The following is a 21,133-nucleotide window of genomic DNA, read 5'->3' as shown; positions in this document are numbered from 1 at the left end:
CACTGTCCGTGTGGAGTTTGCACATTCTCCCTGTGTCTGCATGGGTCTCATCCCCACAACCCAAAAAGATGTGCATGTTAGGTGGATTGGCCACGATAAATTACCCCTTAATTGGAAAAAAAACAATTGGGTAGTCTAAATTTATTTTTCTAAAAACTTTGTCAATCTCTTCTCTTTTAGGGTGTTGCTGCTGCAGGACCCACTATAAGAACGACCCTCTCCGGAGCATCACAGGACTATGATGCAGACCTTGCATCCACAGACTGTCTAAACTGGGTGAGTGTTGAAGTTACCCAATATATAAGAAATGACATGGGAATAGGTTCAAAATAACGCTGATCTAAAACTCACTTCCTTTCTGTTTGGAGTATATGTAGGTATAACTCCAGATTTATAAAATATGATTATTTTTAATAGATTAGATTAGATTACTTGACTAGAAACAACGTGCAGTGGTACAGGGAAAATGCAGGAGAATGGCACTGAGAGCTGCTGGAGATACGATGGGCCAAATGGCCTCCATCTGCACCATTACACTTCTGTGATTATGCTCCTGCAAAGTCTTGGGGTGCGATCTATTGGCCACGTTGTGCCCAAACGACAGCGCGTGCGTGGCCAGTATATGCTGGGGAACCATTTCCGGGATCTACCCTGCTCGCCACGCCTCACGAGATCTAACGCGATCTCACGAGACGTCATGATCTGAAGTCTGCCTTTCGTGGGCGGGATGAGTATTTGGCAAAACTAGTCTCACTCTAATATACACTCGCCATTTGCACCCTATTAATGTGCCAATCACCATGGGCGGGATTCTCTGAACCCCCGCCGGGCCGGAGAATCGCCGGGGGGCGGATTGAATCCCGCCCCCACTGGCTGCTGAATTCACCGGCACTGGAGATTTGGTGGGGGCGGTAATCACGCCGCGACATTCGACGGCCGCTGGCAGCGACCCCCGGCGATTGCCCGGCCTGTAATGGGCCGAGTGGCCGCCCGTCTTTTGCCGGACCCGCTGGCGTAAATTAGAGTAGGTCCTTACCGGCGGGACCTGGCAGTGCGGGCGGCCTCCGCGGTTCTCCGGGGGGGGGGGTGCGGGGGGATCTGGCCCTGGGAAGTGCCGCCATGGTGGCCTGGCCCGCGATCGGGGCCCACCAATCCGCGGACGGGCCTGTGCCGGGGGGGGCACTCTAGTCTTCCGCACCGGCGGCTGTAGCAGTCTGCCATTGCCGGTATGCAGACGAAGCCCTTTGCGCATGCCCTGGGATGACGGCAGCACATGCTGGCGCTCCCGTGCATGCGTCAACTCGCGTCGGCCGGCGGAAGCGCAAACCACTCCAGGACCGGCCTAACCCCTCAAGGTGCGGAGGATTCCGCACCATTGGGGCAGCCCTACGGCGCAGTGGTTCACGCCACTCCTTCCCGCCAGAGTTGCCTGGCCCGCCAATTACAGCGGAATCCCGCCCCATATTCTCCGGGCCCGCGTGATTCCCCGGCCCTCTGGGCTGGGAATCACATGGCCGGAAATTTGTGCAGTTCTTGACAAACGTGACCATGATGGGTTGGACCCCATGGTCGACCAACAAGGTAATTATTTAAGGGAGTTGCCCCAAAGTCTATCGGAGGATCTCCTCCCTCCCCATAATGCAAGAACTACCCACCACCATCAGACTCCCCAAACCGCCCCATCACAGACCCCCTAATTAAAGAGACCCCACTAGAGTCCCCCTAATTAAAGAGATACATAATTAAAGAGACCCACACCATAGACTCCCCCTAATTAAAGAGACCCCCACTGGAGACCTCCCAGAAGAGAGACCCTTGTTTGGAAACCCCCAATAAGAAAGACCCCTATCTGGATGCCCCCCAGAAGTGAGACCATTGTCTGTAAGCCCCCAAGAAGAGAGATTCCTGCCTAGAAGTCACCCATTAGAGAGACCCCTTTCTGGAAGTGGGAGGGCAATCCAGAGGCAGTGAAAATAATCATGCTTTGAAACTCACCAAGGCAATACACCTGTTTGCTCAGGCAAATGAAGCATCACCTGTCAATTCCTGGAAGGAGAAAACCAGTCAGTTGGGTTTAAGCCTTCTCAGATCTTTGATCTGCAAGCCATTCATTCATTTGGCTGTGATATTGATTTTATGAGGCTGAGATTGACAGCTTCCGTACATGGCCAGCTGTCTGCCTTGTTCCATTCATCTTCTTTCAGGCTTGAGTGCTTTTGAAGTGGTCAGCTGTGAAACTGACAGCAATGTTTCTAAACATCAAACTTTGATTGGCAGCTCCTGGACCACACCAAAGAGAGTTAAGTACTTTCTGTTAGGTTCTTTTGTTTGGGGGGGAGGGGGGGCTTCCGGAGAGGGCTCTCTTTTCTGAAGGGCATTAAGACAGGTGTCTCTCTTCTGAGGGGCTTACAGACAGGGTTCTTTCTTCTTGGGGGGCTTCCCCAGAAAGGGGTTTCTCTTCTGGGAAGTCTTTGATGGGGGACATCTCCCTTGATGGTTTCTCCTAAAGTTATCCTGAAAATAGACAAATGGTGGGATTTTCCTGAGTCTTGTCAACGGACTCTTGGCCGCCACTCCAAATTTTCCATTCCAGTTCATGACTGTTCCAGCCGCGGGCGGGACTGGGAAACACCGGGCAAAATCTCATCCTAGTTTAGCCTGTGAAAAAATAACTATCCGACTGCATCAACTATCGGCCTTTCTTCTGGAACCAAAATAGTAAATGCGTTGTGCCAAACTAGAATAAACTCTGTTTCTCGCCAACGACTCCACCAACCCCCTCCCCCCGCCATTTTCTGTTTATGTTTCAAACCTCCAGCGTTTTGATTTTGCTTTAACATTAAACCAATTAGTGTATCAGTCAACATATTTACGTCAGCTAACAGCAAACAGAAAACGTTGGCCCTTTGGCCTCTCCCTGGTATTATCATTAACTCCTTTTATAAAGAGCCACCTTCATACCTCTGTAAATATTGCAAGAAGTCTTACAACACCAGGTTAAAGTCCTACAGGTTTGTTTCGAATCACTAGCTTTCACAGAACTGCTCCTTCGTCAGGTGAATCAAGTGCTGTAAGACTTTTTACTGTGCTCACTCCAGTCCAACGCCAGCATCTCCACACCATGGCTACCATCGACTCTGTAAATATAGGGATAGCTACATTTAGCTATACCTTACTAACCCCACCATTGATTTTCAAAGTTTCATGCAGTGCTCCTCATCTGCCTGTCTGATTTGAGATCTGGATAAACCAAAACCTCCTTTAGTTATAATCTAAAAGAACAGACAGACCCCAGACTTGTACAGGCTCCTTATAATAATCATTCAGTAGATCATCAGGATATGGTTCATTATTAGTATATGTCTAGCAGTCTATTTGTTTGAATGGGTGACTTTATTACAGACCATTTTTGAAAGATCACCTTTTCTCAATTAACCATCATATCTCAATGGTTTTCAACATCCAAAATGATAATAGAAGCTTACTCCCCGAATGATTGCTGCAAGCAGTCTGTGATTTATTGAGTTAATGATATCTGACAATGAGAGCAACCTTTGGAGGATTCTGTTAATACACTATTTCACAATGAGGATTGATTATGTTCACAATTTTCCAAAGCTTACATATTGACTTTCAAGCAGGAAATGGAAAGAGCCTCAAATTAACAAAAGCCACCTTGTGTTTTGATATTTCAGAATTATTGTTATCTGAAGCTCAGTACCATTGTATAGGATTTTTAAAAGAAGGCTTTGTTAGTAGTGGTGCCTTTCTGTGTCACCATACTCACTATTACCTCACGAAGGCTTCTAGACAGCAGCCAGGATTATTCATTCTGAGTCCCATGGCAAGGGGTGGGAAATGGGAATGTTTCCCGCCATGGTGCCTGGTGGAGATTTGCGGCAAATCGCATGATGCTGGCCTAATTAATTTTGCAGTTGGGAGTTTCCCAACATATTGCGCGCTGGATGACTCGCGCACCATTGTCATATCTGAGTGCGCTATTTAAAAGACACCCGGACATCAACTTCTTTGTTGTGAACCCGCGATGGTAGGCGGTGGATCGCCCGGCGATCCCAGGGAGCTCCGGCCCACAGATTCAGCAATATTTCCCTCGCTGTGCTGCTCAATGCAGTGGAGGCTAAGAGGGCCGTCCAGTACCCAAGGATGGAAGGAGAAGGCCGAGCTGTGTGACCAACACTGCATGAGAAGAAGTGACCAGGGTGGTCAGTGCCCACGGACTCCACTGGAAGACTGTCCTGCAGTGCCAGAAATGGATGAGTGGTCTTAGCTATGCTACCAGGAGCAGGTGAACCCTCAACTGCACACTCTCAGCTCATTGAAATGCAGAGGAGACATGGACCGCAGTGGCAAGGGCACCACCTGTGAGGTCCATGCATAACAGAGCTACTCAATATGATAAGGTGATAGCTTATAGCCCACTGCAGTCCATGTAGCCTGCAGATGAAGAGATCCCCACGGGTCCCTGATCCACACGGAGAACTCAAATACTGTCTGGCAGTGAGGGGGGTAATGCATTGAGAACCACTAATGCCATGCCTCTGTGAGCCTTATTCTTCAATCTGCACAGGCTCACCTCTGGAACGGACTGCTCAGAACCCTTGTGGACAACATGCATTACATCAATCATAATCCAGTGGGTTATTTGTAAAACTGAAAACATGAGAGAGATACATGAAACCCAATTGTTGTCAACCCCATAATCTCTCTTTGCACAGGAAAGGTTACACACTTCCCCATGCCTGTTCACACCTGCACACTGCCCCATGCCTGTTCACACCTGCACACTGCCCCATGCCTGTTCACACCTGCACACTGCCCCATGCCTGTTCACACCTGCACACTGCCCCATGCCTGTTCACACCTGCACACTGCCCCATGACTGTTCACACCTGCACACTGTCACATGCCTGTTCACATCTGCACATTGCCCCATGCCTGTTCACACCTGCACACTGCCCCATGCCTGTTCACACCTGCACACTGTCACATGCCTGTTCACATCTGCACATTGCCCCATGCCTGTTCACACCTGCACACTGCCCCATGCCTGTTCACACCTGCACACTGCCCCAGGCCTGTTCACACCTGCACAGTCCCCCGTGCCTGTTCACACCTGCACACTGTCACATGCCTGTTCACATTTGCACACTGCCCCATGCCTGGTCACACCTGCACACTGCCCCATGCCTGTTCACACCTGCACAGTCCCCCATGCCTGTTCACACCTGCACAGTCCCCCATGCCTGTTCACACCTGCACAGTCCCCCATGCCTGTTCACACCTGCACAGTCCCCATGCCTGTTCACACCTGCACACTGTCCCATGCCTGTTCACACCTGCACAGTCCCCCATGCCTGTTCACACCTGCACAGTCCCCCATGCCTGTTCACACCTGCACACTGCCCCATGCCTGTTCACACCTGCACATTGCCCCATGCCTGTTCACACATGCACAGTCCCCCATGCCTGTTCACACCTGCACACTGCCCCATGCCTGTTCACACCTGCACACTGTCACATGCCTGTTCACACCTGCACACTGTCACATGCCTGTTCACACCTGCACACTGCCCCATGCCTGTTCACACCTGCACACTGTCCCACGCCTGTTTACACCTGCACACTGCCCCATGCCTGTTCACACCTGCACACTGTCCCATGCCTGTTCACACCTGCACACTGCCCCATGCCTGTTCACACCTGCACACTGTCCCATGCCTGTTCACACCTGCACACTGCCCCATGCCTGTTCACACCTGCACAGTCCCCCATGCCTGTTCACACCTGCACACTGTCACATGCCTGTTCACACTTTCACACTGCCCCATGCCTGTTCACACCTGCACACTTCCCCATGCCTGTTCACACCTGCACACTGCCCCATGCCTGTTCACACCTGCACTGTCCCCCATGCCTGTTCACACCTGCACACTGCCCCATGCCTGTTCACACCTGCACAGTCCCCCATGCCTGTTCACACCTGCACACTGTCACATGCCTGTTCACACTTTCACACTGCCCCATGCCTGTTCACACCTGCACACTGCCCCATGCCTGTTCACACCTGCACACTGCCCCATGCCTGTTCATACCTGCACACTGTCCCACGCCTGTTCACACCTGCACACTGTCCCATGCCTGTTCACACCTGCACACTGCCACATGCCTGTTCACACCTGCACACTGCCCCATGCCTGTTCACACCTGCACACTGCCCCATGCCTGTTCACACCTGCACACTGTCACATGCCTGTTCACACTTTCACACTGCCCCATGCCTGTTCACACCTGCACACTGCCCCATGCCTGTTCACACCTGCACACTGCCCCATGCCTGTTCACACCTGCACACTGCCCCATGCCTGTTCACGCCTGCACACTGTCCCACACCTGTTCACACCTGCACACTGCCCCATGCCTGTTCACACCTGCACAGTCCCCCATGCCTGTTCACACCTGCACAGTCCCCCATGCCTGTTCACACGTGCACACTGTCCCATGCCTTTTCACACCTGAACATCCCCCAATTCCTGTTCACACCTGCCCAGTCCCCCAATTCCTGTTCACACCCACACACTTCCCTCATGCCTGTTCATGCCTGCACATCCTCCCATGTCTGTTCATACCTACACACCACCCCATCACCACACTCCGCCACGGCCCCTCCCACACTCACATCCATTAAACCACAGTCCATGAACCCCTCAGCATATATCTCGTTCACCTTCCTTTTCCTAACTCCCCTGTCTCCCTCTCGGCTTCCACACCCACCCACTCTTCTTCATTCCTCTCTTCCACATCTAATTACCCTCATATAGAACAGCTATCCCTCATGTAGCTGATTACCTGCCATGTGAAGATCCACATCCTGGATGATCCTGCAGTGCGAAGATCCATATCCTGGAAGATTCTGCAGTGTGAAGATCCATATCCTGGATGATTCTGCAGTGTGAAGATCTACATCCTGGAATCTCCCGCAGTGTGAAGGTCCACATACTGGATGATCCTGCAGTGTGAAGATCTACATCCTGGAATCTCCTGCAGTGTGAAGATCTACATCCTGGAAGATTCTGCAGTGTGAAGATCCATATCCTGGATGATTCTGCAGTGTGAAGATCCATATCCTGGATGATTCTGCTGTGTGAAGATCTGCATTCTGGAACATCCTGCCGTGTGAAGGTCCACATACTGGATGATCCTGTAGTGCGAAGATCCACATCCTGGATGATCCTGCAGTGTGAAGATTTACATCCTGGAATCTCCTGCAGTGTGAAGATCTACATCCTGGAAGATTCTGCAGTGTGAAGATCCATATCCTGGATGATTCTGCAGTGTGAAGATCTACATCCTGGAATCTCCCGCAGTGTGAAGGTCCACATACTGGATGATCCTGCAGTGTGAAGATCTACATCCTGGAATCTCCTGCAGTGTGAAGATCTACATCCTGGAAGATTCTGCAGTGTGAAGATCCATATCCTGGATGATTCTGCAGTGTGAAGATCCATATCCTGGATGATTCTGCTGTGTGAAGATCTGCATTCTGGAACATCCTGCCGTGTGAAGGTCCACATACTGGATGATCCTGTAGTGCGAAGATCCACATCCTGGATGATTCTGCAGTGTGAAGATCTACATCCTGGAATCTCCCGCAGTGTGAAGGTCCACATACTGGATGATCCTGCAGTGTGAAGATCTACATCCTGGAATCTCCCGCAGTGTGAAGATCTACATCCTGGAATCTCCCGCAGTGTGAAGATCTACATCCTGGAATCTCCCGCAGTGTGAAGATCTACATCCTGGAATCTCCTGCAGTGTGAAGATCTACATCCTGGAATCTCCCGCAGTGTGAAGATCTACATCCTGGAATCTCCCGCAGTGTGAAGATCTACATCCTGGAATCTCCCGCAGTGTGAAGGTCCACATACTGGATGATCCTGCTGTGTGAAGATCTACATCCTGGAATCTCCCGCAGTGTGAAGGTCCACATACTGGATGATCCTGCTGTGTGAAGATCTACATCCTGGAATCTCCTGCAGTGTGAAGATCTACATCCTGGAATCTACAGCAGTGTGAAGATCCACATCCTGGAATCTCCTGCAGTGTGAAGATCTACATCCTGGAATCTACAGCAGTGTGAAGATCCACATCCTGGAATATCCTGCAGAGTGAAGATTCACTTCCTGGAAGATCCTGCAATGTAAAGGTACGGAACCTGGAAGATCCTGCAGTGTGAAGATTCACATCCTGGATGACTTTGCCGTGTGAAGATCCATATCCTGGAATCTCCAGCAGTGTGAAGATCCGTATCCTGAAATCTCCTGCAGCGTGAAGATCCGTATCCTGGAATCTCCTGCAGTGTGAAGATCCGTATCCTGGAATCTCCTGCAGTGCGAAGATCCATATCCTGGAATCTCCTGCAGTGTGAAGATCCGTATCCTGGAATCTCCTGCAGTGTGAAGATCCGTATCCTGGAATCTCCTGCAGTGTGAAGATCCGTATCCTGGAATCTCCTGCAGTGTGAAGATCCGTATCCTGGAATCTCCTGCAGTGTGAAGATCCGTATCCTGGAATCTCCTGCAGTGTGAAGATCCGTATCCTGGAATCTCCTGCAGTGTGAAGATCCGTATCCTGGAATCTCCTGCAGTGTGAAGATCCATATCCTGGAATCTCCTGCAGTGTGAAGATCCGTATCCTGGAATCTCCTGCAGTGTGAAGATCCATATCCTGGAATCTCCTGCAGTGTGAAGATCCGTATCCTGGAATCTCCTGCAGTGAGAAGATCTACATCCTGCAAAATCCTGCAGTGTGGAGATCCGTATCCTGGAATCTCCTGCAGTGAGAAGATCTACATCCTGCAAAATCCTGCAGTGTGGAGATCCGTATCCTGGAATCTCCTGCAGTGCGAAGATCCACATCCTGGAATCTCCTGCAGTGAGAAGATCTACATCCTGGAAAATCCTGTCGTTTGAAGATCCATGTGGTCAATGTTCCACCCGCCCATTGCTGCACATCTTCCAGTGTCCACGGTCGCTGGAGGCCTTCATTTTCCACTCTCTGCAAACTGCCCCAGGCCGCCTTCCAGATGAGTCTCGACATGTTCCGGATTAGCGTGAGATCCTGCTGGCAGTGCGGATGATTGGACAGGGGGCGACAATGCCGGACGGGACTTCGTCTGGTCCGATAAAGGGGGTGAAAAGCAGCTTCACGCTGGCCTCTGGCAGGAATGCTGAGCCGACAGGGCAACGGGAGCACATTTACCCATCGATATTTCACACTGACGGGAATCTGCACTGTCCCCTCCCCAGCCACCATTACAGTGAGTGCTGTTGGGACAGGAAACTCCTGGTCATCAGAAAGAAAGCACCTTGAAGGACAGTGGGAATAAAACTGAGTGAATACATAGGTCTTACTAGTGGTACTTTGTACTACAGTCACATTACTAATCTTAAACCAGACAAGCAGAATGGGTGTGCATTTATAGGGAGAAGTCAGCCTGTAAGTCATTTCACATTTATGTTGCCTTTAACCTTTGTGCCCTTGTAAGCGATGAAACCAGCTGGTGTAATTTTAGACTCAAAGATACTTTAGCTTATGTGGCATGTTTCAGTGGCTAAGCTTACTTGTCTGCAAGAGCTCTCAAGATCGTACATATGCCTTCATGAGAATGAAGATGTACAATAGGTTGTAAAAGAACCCATAGCTGCTTGTAAATTATACCCTGTATTATTCATAAGGCTGGTCGAAGGAATAGGTTTTGTCAGATGCAGTATGATGTGTCTGATACCGCACAAAGCAGAGCGTAAACTGGAGCACGCAGCATCTCGATGAAACAAAGACCCATTGACTGGGGATTTGTCACAGATACTTCCAATTTATGGTCGACCTCGATTTCTGTGGAGTTCACATATTGTGTCCGAAATGAAAGGGACTGGGAATTTATGCTTTGCCCAAAGAATTGCTCAATTTGAGAGGAACAAAACATGAAGAAAAAAGAAAATGGCTAACGCTAAGTTTAAGTGGAAAATGGTTACCTTTGTTTATCGAATGAAAGGAGCTGCATTGGAAGCAGAATTAATGGCGTTATTCTCATTGCAAGAGAAAGGGCTGGCATTCATGGAGCACATTTGATGGTCAGAAGATGTTGCAAAGCACTTCACAGCCCACTGAATTATATCTGGAGGTATAATCATTGCTGTGGAGTGACACTGCAACCCGTAGTGATGGGCACCCTAGCTGAGTGAGTGGGCAGCATGAGTGCCCCTCCCTTATCTCAGTGAGCCACAGGATTGAAATTCGGTTTGTTCACTAACCACGAATAAGATTAAATATATTTAATACATGCCAAATATTTCATAACGGGTCCTGGGAAATGCTTAATCGTTTATATATGAATAGAACTGTCGTCAACTTCAAATAGTTAAAACAAAATAAATATTTACACTTTGGACAAGAGGGAGTGCATGGCTTTCATAGTCAATGTAAGTAATCAGTACGCACCTCACTTCTACCTTGCTCTACGTGCGGTTCACCGCAGTAGTACTGGTATGAAAAACACCACACGTCAGAAATCAATGGAACGTGGCAACCTTGTGTGTGGGAAAAGATCAACAAATTGTCTCATGGGCTGCACTCAGAACCTAGATGGGCCGCATGTGGCCTCCAGGCGCAGATTGCTCACCACTGCTCTACAGAGATGAGGGCCGAGATTCTCCGAAATCCCGGCCAAGTGTTGGCGCCGGCGTAAACACCGGAGTGGCGTACGCCGGCGTCAAGGGACCTCCTGGCCCAGCAATTCACCACTGTTCAAGGGGCTAGCACGGTGCTGGAGAGCTGCATGCTGCTCCGGCGCAGAAAGGCGGCCCTGCACAGCCAACACATGCGCGCAACGGCCGTCTCTGTGCCGGCGCATGGGCGTGGTTGCCGTCTCCGCGCCAGCGCGGAGCAACATGTCATGGACTTTACAGTGGGCCGCGCGAAAGGAGGTAGGCCCACTCCAGATCGGGGTTGCCCACCGATCAGATGCCCCCGATCACGGGCCTAGACCCCGGAGTCCATCTCGGAGTCAGATCCTCCGCCTCCCACCAGGATGTCCACAGCGGACGCGGGTCCAAGCTCCCGCCGGGTGGTACCAGGTTAGTACCACGCCGGCAGGACTCGCGGAAATCGGTGGGTGTTCGGCCCGTTACCCGTGGAGAATTGCCGCAGGGGCCTATTTCAGCGGCCCCTGACCAGCGCTGCAGCAACCGTGTGGGCCGATTCTCCGGTCACCAGACAATCGGCAGCCCGGCGTCGGAGCGGCGTTGCGGGAATTTCCCGCGCCCCGCCGATTCTCCAACCCGACACGGGCTCGGAGAACCCTGCCCAAGGTCTGCGTGTTTGGCAAGTACATGACTTGATACATAGATGCTCAGCATGTAGTATCACAGGGGAAAGTGCTGCATTAATAAAAACACCAACTTGTCTCTCTACAGCGAGATATTGCACAATCACAGAATTGTTACAGTGCAGAAGGAGGCCACTTGGCCCATCATGTCTGCACCAGCTCTCCACTTGAGCATCATGATTTAGTGCCATTCCCCTGTCTTTTCCCCATACACCTGTGTAATGTTTCTGTAGATGAATGTTTCAAAAGATTTCACAATGTGGGGGGAGGTAACCCACACATACTCAGCTGAAGAAGCAGGATTAGGAGGTCTTAGCAAAAGATTGGTAAAGGAGTAGGGTTTATAAAAGGATCTGAAAGGAAGACAGGGGGAGGGGTTTAGTAGCACGAGCGCAGGAGAGTAGTGAGTGGCTGAAGACACCCCAAACAAGTTAGCTACACTGAGAATGACTGCTTCATGTTTGTCATGGCAGCAAATTCAGAATGCAAATAATTTTGCAAAACCAATTTTGATGGTCACCTAAGTGACAGGTTTATTCGTTACCTTCACGTAGTCTATCAATAGGATGATCCAACAGCTGAAGCTTCCAATGGTTTAAAATGATACTGTCAATCCAATTTACGTTATGCTCCAACTCTCCAGATAGTGCCAAATGTCCAAAGTGCTGATGTTTTCATGATGAGTGCAACTAGTCGCTGCAATAATTCACAACTGTGAACCTAATAAAGCAATATTCCTGGTCATTTCATTCATAAAAATTACCTTCTCCAAAATCTACTGCTCATGATAGCTCAGTTTCATATTATCCCCTGGATACAGTTTTCTGGATAGCTTTTCTGGTCCATAGAATTCCGACATTGCCGAAGGAGGCCATTCAGCCCATTGAGTCTATACCGACCCTCTGAAAGAGCATCCTACCGAGGCCCAGTCCCCCCACCCTATCCCCGTAACCCCACCTAACCTGCACATCTTTGGACTGAGGAAGGAAACCAGAGCATAGAATCATAGAATTTGCAGGCAGAAGGAGGCCATTTGACCCATCGAGTCTGCACGAGCCCTTACAAAAAGCACCCTACTCAAGCCTACATATCTACCTATCATCGTAACCCAGTAACCTCCACTTAACTTTTTTTTGGACACTAAGGGCAAGTTAGAATGGCCAATCCACCTAACCTGCACATCTTTGGACTGTGGGAGAAAGCCGGAGCACCCGGAGGAAAGCCACGCAGACATGGGGAGAACGTGCAGACTCCGCACAGACAATGGCCCAAGCCGGGAATTGAACCAGGGACCCTGGAGCTGTGAAGAAACTGTGCTAACCACTATGCTACCGTCCTACCGAGCGCCCGGAGGAAACCCCCACAGACACAGGGAGAATGTGCAAACTCCACACAGACAGTGTCCCATAGCCAGAATTAAACCCGGGTTCCTGGCACTGTGAGGCAACAGTGCTAACCACTGTGCCACTGTGCCTCCCTTAGTCTCATTTCTTTGGCTACCAGCTGAAAGGTGAGGTCCGATAAGCATACTGAGGAACCAAAAGCAGAGTTGAATGAGGGGAGTGTGGAGGAGAGAGAATCCAATATATTGTGAGAAAACAATACCCTGTTGAACACTCAGAATTACGACTCCATTTTCCTTTATGTCTAAAGTTTCAAGGGTAAAGTCGTTCCACAGTGTTACTTTACGACACTAACTCGAGTTGTAGAGGTTTTCAGCATGAAAACAGGCCCTTCAGTCCAACTTGCCCATGCCGCCATGTTTTTAACCACTAAACTAGTCCCAATTGCCTGCATTTGGCCCATGTCCCTCTATACCCAGCTTTCCCATGTAACTGCCTAAATGCTTTTTAAAAGACAAAATTGTACCCGCCTCTACTAGTGCCTCTGGCAGCTCATTCCAGACACTCACCACCCTCTGTGTGAAAGAATTGCCCCTCTAGACCCTTTTGTATCTGTCCCGTCTCACCTTAAACCTATCCCTCGAGTTTTAGACTCCCCTATCTTTGGGAAACGATGTTGACTATCTGTCTTATCTATCTGCCCCTCATTATTTTATAGATCTCTGTATGATCACCCCTAAGCCTCCTACGCTCCAGGGAAAAAAGTCCCAGTCTATCCAGCCTCTCCTTATAACTCAGACAATCAAGTCTAGGTAGCATCCTAGTAAATCTTTTCTGCACTCTTTCTAGTTTAATAATGTCCTTTCTACTATAGGGTGACCAGAACTGTGCACAGTATTCCATGTGTGGCCTTACTACTGTCTTGTACAACTTCAGCAAGCCGATCCAAATCCTGTATTCAATGTCCTGACCAATGAAACCACCCTGTCCACCTGTGACTCAACTTTCAAGGAGCTATGAACCTGTACTCCGAGATCTCTTTGTTCTATAACTCTCCCCAACACTCTACTATTAACTGAGTAGGTCCTGCCCCGATTTGATCTACCAAAATGCATCACCTCACATTTATCCACATTAAACTCCATCTGTCATTCATCAGCCCACTGGCCAAATTGGTCAAGATCCCGTTGCAAACCTAGATAACCTTCTTCACTGTCCACTATGCCACCAATCTTGGTGTCATCTGCAAACTTACTAACCATGGCTCCTAAATTATCATCCAAACCATTAAGATAACTAACAAATAACAGTGGACCCAGCACTGATCCCTGAGGCACACCACTGGTCACAGGCCTTCAGTTTGAAAAACAACTCTCTATAACCACCCTTTCTCTTCTGTCGTCAAACCAATTTTGTATCCAATTGGCTACCTCACCCTGGATCCCGTGAGATTTAACCTTATGCAACAATCTACCATGCGGTACCCTGTCAAAGGCTTTGCTAAAAACCGTCGACTGCACTGCCCTCATCCACCTTCTTGGTTACCTCTTCAAAACGCTCAATCAAATTCGTGAGACATGATTTTCCACTCACAAAGCCATGTTGCCTGCCTTTAATCAGTCCTTGTCTCTCTACATGCCTGTAGGTCCTGTCCCTCAGAATACCTTCTGACAACTTACCCACCACAGACGTTAGGCTCTAGTTCCCAGGCTTCTTCCTGCAGCCCTTCTTAAACAAAGGCACAACATTTGCTATCTTCCAGTCTTCGGGCACCTAACCTGTGGCTGTTGATGATTCAAATATCTCTGCTAGGGGACCCGCAACTTCCTCCCTAGCCTCTCACAACGTCTTGGAATACATTTCATCAACTCTTTCATCTTTGCACACAGGCATCTATACCCAGGGTTGCTGGGTGCTGACTGGGAAATGACCTATTTATCAGGAGCCTGTGACTTACCAGGAACTCTTTCTGACCTTTGGCAGGTTGAGGATATGACCCCTCTCACCATGCTGGAGGAAGTTACCACGGTGGAGAGCCGACAGGATGTGGCGGTAACTCTGGTGAAGATTTTCCTGGGTCAGGGCCTGGTGTTGCCATTCCTTGACTACCTCAATATGAGAGAAGTGAACAAAACAAGTAAGTGCTGATTTCAGCAAAAGACTCAAGGTGAATCTTTCTGACGGTTTGTGAATGAGCAGGAGGATCCTCTCTGTTTAGCAGCAGAATCTGTAATAATATATATTTCCTTATCAAACACAAAGGAAGACACACGGGATCAGTTCTTTCAAGGTCATTTAAATAGCTTGAAAGGGGAATTAGAACCAGAGGGCGGAATTGTACCATATTTGGTAGATTCTGCCAGCGGGTGAGAAAAGCAATATTAAACCGGTGGCTAAAATGGCGGCTTTCTGCACCATATCATTGGGAACATGTAAAATAAATGGAAAAGAGTGGGTCCAGCGACATCATCAGCAACCTAAAGGGTGGGATCTTCCCACCTCCCCCGGCGTGTTTCATGGCATTGGAGATGGCCCGTGGTGGCATCTTCTGAACCTGCTGCTGTCAACGGGGCGTCCTGTTGCATGCAGCGCCCCCCCACCCCTGCCCCCGCGCCGGGTGTTCCTCGTCAGCGGGAGCAGAGGTTCCCACCTACAGGGATGCTCAGAAATTTACGGCCTTCGTTTTTTTATGGATCGGGCCACCTTTTTAAAGGTGTGGTAGTATGACTAGAGGTACTACGGTATCTGGGAGTGCTGAGCCACCATTGGTGGAGAAGGCTCGCTGCTCATTGGCCAATGGTTTGTATTTCATTGGTCAGAGTGTAAGGTAGCTCCGCCCAGTGAGGCGGGGTATAAGAGCCCGTGTTTCCCAGCAGCCAGCCTTTTCTGTACTCGAGCTGCTGGGGAAACATCTTGTCGATTAAAGCCTTCAATTCGGACTACATCCTCGTTTCAGTAGTTATTGATTGCGCATCAATAGGTCACCCCTGCGCAAACGTTCCCCCCCCCCCCCCCCCCCCCCCCCCACCTCCTCCCCGGTCCAGTTCCCAGGCATGGCCCCCTCCTCTCTGAGCAGTACACTCACTGAGCTCCGCTGGACGGGCTGCCAGGGTGGGTAAGTGAATTAGGACCGAAGATCAGCCATGATCTGACGGAGCTGCCAGGCAGCCTGGGGAACCCCGTGGCCTTCTCCCGCTGCTATTTAGTCTGTTGTTCTGCTCTCCGCTCATCTTGTTGTTTGTATTTTCCCAGTAATAAATTATCAAGTGTTATGTCTTATGCATTTCATGATATTAGATTCTTGGCACATGTATGAAACTATTTAATTAGTTTTGGAGAGCATGAAAATGAACCATCGCCAAACCAGCGCGGGCTGGGTATTTACTTCACCGTTTGCCTAATTATTTATGTGACATGTTCTTGTAAATAACGACCTGATTCATGAAAAGTTTTTGTCCTGCCTGCCCAATTCCTGTTGCCATGGATTTATTCTGATTGAATCCAGTAATATGACCAAAATCTCTGATGATTTGTTGCCATTAATTCCCTAATGGCGTCCTTGGCTATAGACCCTGTGTGATTTATTTGTGTTGGCGCTTCACAGCGGTGAAGCAAGTGCATTTAAGGAAGCCCAGTTTAATTATCAGAGCAGGATAAAAGCCCCAACAATGTCATCGCTCTCTTGATGCAAAGACGTCATTTGCAAATGAGGACATTTTCAGGAAACACAGAATGTGTTTTGATTTTAATTATAACATCATATGTTATCAATCTGATAAAATCTGGTGATGGTTTACTGTTATATATTTTGAACAAAAGCAGCGTTTAGCATTAAACCTTTCCCCATCATTTTGTAATGCACTAACAACGTGGCACGGTAGGACAGTGGTTAGCTTTGTTGCTTCACAGCGCCAGGGTCCCAGGTTCGATTCCCGGCTTGGGTCACTGTCTGTGCGGAGTCTTCACTTTCTCCCCGTGTCTGCGTGGGTTTCCTCCAGGTGCTCCGGTTTCCTCCCACAGTCCAAAGATGTACAGGTTAGGTGGATTGGCCACGCTAAATTGTCCATAGTGTCCAAAAGTTAGGTGGGGTTACTGGGTTACAGGGAGAAGGTGGAGGTGTGGTTTAAATAAGGTGCTCTTTCCAAGGACCGATGTAGACTCGATGGAATGAATGTCCTCCTTCTGCACTATCAATTCTATGATATATGATAAGGTTCAATATGAATAATGAAATTAAATGAAATGAAAATCGCTTATTGTCACGAGTAGGCTTCAATGAAGTTACTGTGAAAAGCCCCTAGTCGCCACATTCCGGCGCCTGTCCGGGGAGGCTGGTACGGGAATCGAACTGTGCTGCTGGCCTGCTTGGTCTGCTTTAAAAGCCAGCGATTTAGCCTGGTGTGTGGGTGAAGTGTGTGGCACTGGGTGAAGTGTGTGGCACTGGGTGAAGTGTGTGGCACTGGGTGAAGTGTGTGGCACTGGGTGAAGTGTGTGGCACTGGGTGAAGTGTGTGGCACTGGGTGAAGTGTGTGGCACTGGGTGAAGTGTGTGGCACTGGGTGAAGTGTGTGGCACTGGGTGAAGTGTGTGGCACTGGGTGAAGTGTGTGGCACTGGGTGAAGTGTGTGACACTGGGTGAAGTGTGTGGCACTGGGTGAAGTGTGTGACACTGGGTGAAGTGTGTGACACTGGGTGAAGTGTGTGACACTGGGTGAAGTGTGTGGTACTGGGTGAAGTGTGTGGTACTGGGTGAAGTGTGTGGCACTGGGTGAAGTGTGTGGCACTGGGTGAAGTGTGTGGCACTGGGTGAAGTGTGTGGTACTGGGTGAAGTGTGTGACACTGGGTGAAGTGTGTGGTACTGGGTGAAGTGTGTGGCACTGGGTGAAGTGTGTGGTACTGGGTGAATTGTGTGACACTGGGTGAAGTGTGTGGCACTGGGTGAAGTGTGTGGCACTGGGTGAAGTGTGTGACACTGGGTGAAGTGTGTGGTACTGGGTGAAGTGTGTGACACTGGGTGAAGTGTGTGGTACTGGGTGAAGTGTGTGGCACTGGGTGAAGTGTGTGGCACTGGGTGAAGTGTGTGACACTGGGTGAAGTGTGTGGTACTGGGTGAAGTGTGTGACACTGGGTGAAGTGTGTGGTACTGGGTGAAGTGTGTGGTACTGGGTGAAGTGTGTGGCACTGGGTGAAGTGTGTGGTACTGGGTGAAGTGTGTGACACTGGGTGAAGTGTGTGGTACTGGGTGAAGTGTGTGACACTGGGTGAAGTGTGTGACACTGGGTGAAGTGTGTGGTTCTGGGTGAAGTGTGGCACTGGGTGAAATGTGTGGCACTGGGTGAAGTATGTGACACTGGGTGAAGTGTGTGACACTGGGTGAAGTGTGTGGCACTGGGTGAAGTGTGTGGCACTGGGTGAAGTGTGTGACACTGGGTGAAGTGTGTGGTACTGGGTGAAGTGTGTGGCACTGGGTGAAGTGTGTGGTACTGGGTGAATTGTGTGACACTGGGTGAAGTGTGTGGCACTGGGTGAAGTGTGTGGCACTGGGTGAAGTGTGTGACACTGGGTGAAGTGTGTGGTACTGGGTGAAGTGTGTGACACTGGGTGAAGTGTGTGGTACTGGGTGAAGTGTGTGACACTGGGTGAAGTGTGTGACACTGGGTGAAGTGTGTGACACTGGGTGAAGTGAGTGACACTGGATGAAGTGTGTGGTTCTGGGTGAAGTGTGGCACTGGGTGAAATGTGTGGAACTGGGTGAAGTGTGTGACACTGGATGAAGTGTGTGGCACTGGGTGAAGTGTGTGACACTGGGTGAAGTGTGTGGTTCTGGGTGAAGTGTGTGGTACTGGGTGAAGTGTGTGACACTGGGTGAAGTGTGTGGTTCTGGGTGAAGTGTGTGGTACTGGGTGAAGTGTGTGGCACTGGGTGAAGTGTGTGGCACTGGGTGAAGTGTGTGACACTGGGTGAAGTGTGTGACACTGGGTGAAGTGTGTGGCACTGGGTGAAGTGTGTGACACTGGGTGAAGTGTGTGGCACTGGGTGAAGTGTGTGGTACTGGGTGAAGTGTGTGGCACTGGGTGAAGTGTGTGGTACTGGGTGAAGTGTGTGGCACTGGGTGAAGTGAGTGACACTGGGTGAAGTGTGGTACTGGGTGAAGTGTGTGACACTGGGTGAAGTGTGTGACACTGGGTGAAGTGTGTGACACTGGGTGAAGTGAGTGACACTGGATGAAGTGTGTGGTTCTGGGTGAAGTGTGGCACTGGGTGAAATGTGTGGCACTGGGTGAAGTGTGTGACACTGGGTGAAGTGTGTGGTACTGGGTGAAGTGTGTGGCACTGGGTGAAGTGTGTGACACTGGGTGAAGTGTGTGGTACTGGGTGAAGTGTGTGACACTGGGTGAAGTGTGTGACACTGGGTGAAGTGTGTGACACTGGGTGAAGTGAGTGACACTGGATGAAGTGTGTGGTTCTGGGTGAAGTGTGGCACTGGGTGAAATGTGTGGCACTGGGTGAAGTGTGTGACACTGGATGAAGTGTGTGACACTGGGTGAAGTGTGTGACACTGGGTGAAATGTGTGGCACTGGGTGAAGTGTGTGACACTGGATGAAGTGTGTGACACTGGGTGAAGTGTGTGACACTGGGTGAAGTGTGTGACACTGGGTGAAGTGTGTGACACTGGGTGAAGTGTGTGGTTCTGGGTGAAGTGTGGCACTGGGTGAAATGTGTGGCACTGGGTGAAGTGTGTGACACTGGATGAAGTGTGTGGCACTGGGTGAAGTGTGTGACACTGGGTGATGTGTGTAGTACTGGGTGAAGTGTGTGGTACTGGGTGAAGTGTGTGACACTGGGTGAAGTGTGTGGTACTGGGTGAAGTGTGTGACACTGGGTGAAGTGTGTGGTACTGGGTGAAGTGTGTGGCACTGGGTGAAGTGTGTGGTACTGGGTGAAGTGTGTGGCACTGGGTGAAGTGTGTGGTACTGGGTGAAGTGTGTGGCACTGGGTGAAGTGAGTGACACTGGGTGAAGTGTGGTACTGGGTGAAGTGTGTGACACTGGGTGAAGTGTGTGACACTGGGTGAAGTGTGTGACACTGGGTGAAGTGAGTGACACTGGATGAAGTGTGTGGTTCTGGGTGAAGTGTGGCACTGGGTGAAATGTGTGGCACTGGGTGAAGTGTGTGACACTGGGTGAAGTGTGTGGTACTGGGTGAAGTGTGTGGCACTGGATGAAGTGTGTGGCACTGGGTGAAGTGTGTGACACTGGTGAAGTGTGTGGTACTGGGTGAAGTGTGTGACACTGGGTGAAGTGTGTGGTACTGGGTGAAGTGTGTGGTACTGGGTGAAGTGTGTGGCACTGGGTGAAGTGTGTGGTACTGGGTGAAGTGTGTGACACTGGGTGAAGTGTGTGGTACTGGGTGAAGTGTGTGGTACTGGGTGAAGTGTGTGACACTGGGGTGAAGTGTGTGGTTCTGGGTGAAGTGTGGCACTGGGTGAAATGTGTGGCACTGGGTGAAGTGTGTGACACTGGGTGAAGTGTGTGACACTGGGTGAAGTGTGTGGCACTGGGTGAAGTGTGTGGCACTGGGTGAAGTGTGTGACACTGGGTGAAGTGTGTGGTACTGGGTGAAGTGTGTGGCACTGGGTGAAGTGTGTGGTACTGGGTGAATTGTGTGACACTGGGTGAAGTGTGTGGCACTGGGTGAAGTGTGTGGCACTGGGTGAAGTGTGTGACACTGGGTGAAGTGTGTGGGACTGGGTGAAGTGTGTGACACTGGGTGAAGTGTGTGGTACTGGGTGAAGTGTGTGACACTGGGTGAAGTGTGTGACACTGGGTGAAGTGTGTGACACTGGGTGAAGTGAGTGACACTGGATGAAGTGTGTGGTTCTGGGTGAAGTGTGGCACTGGGTGAAATGTGTGGAACTGGGTGAAGTGTGTGACACTGGATGAAGTGTGTGGCACTGGGTGAAGTGTGTGACACTGGGTGAAGTGTGTGGTACTGGGTGAAGTGTGTGGCACTGGGTGAAGTGTGTGGCACTGGGTGAAGTGTGTGACACTGGGTGAAGTGTGTGACACTGGGTGAAGTGTGTGGCACTGGGTGAAGTGTGTGACACTGGGTGAAGTGTGTGGCACTGGGTGAAGTGTGTGGTACTGGGTGAAGTGTGTGGCACTGGGTGAAGTGTGTGGTACTGGGTGAAGTGTGTGGCACTGGGTGAAGTGAGTGACACTGGGTGAAGTGTGGTACTGGGTGAAGTGTGTGACACTGGGTGAAGTGTGTGACACTGGGTGAAGTGTGTGACACTGGGTGAAGTGAGTGACACTGGATGAAGTGTGTGGTTCTGGGTGAAGTGTGGCACTGGGTGAAATGTGTGGCACTGGGTGAAGTGTGTGAC

General features: G+C 50.1%; 1 protein-coding gene across 1 annotated transcript in view; it reads left to right on the top strand.

Annotated features, from left to right (window-relative positions):
• Positions 1-21,133, top strand: part of LOC119978355 (rasGAP-activating-like protein 1) — a 398,828-nt gene that overhangs the window by 228,125 nt on the left and 149,570 nt on the right. The window contains exons 11-12 of the mRNA XM_038819933.1: positions 181-276; positions 14,731-14,884. Of these exons, the coding sequence (XP_038675861.1) occupies positions 181-276; positions 14,731-14,884 (250 nt within the window). The remainder of the gene's footprint in view (positions 1-180; positions 277-14,730; positions 14,885-21,133) is intronic.

The sequence above is a fragment of the Scyliorhinus canicula genome, chromosome 1 (genome assembly GCF_902713615.1).
Source record: "Scyliorhinus canicula chromosome 1, sScyCan1.1, whole genome shotgun sequence".
NCBI classification, from domain to species: Eukaryota; Metazoa; Chordata; class Chondrichthyes; order Carcharhiniformes; family Scyliorhinidae; genus Scyliorhinus; species Scyliorhinus canicula.
This window is presented reverse-complemented; position numbering and strand designations above follow the sequence as displayed.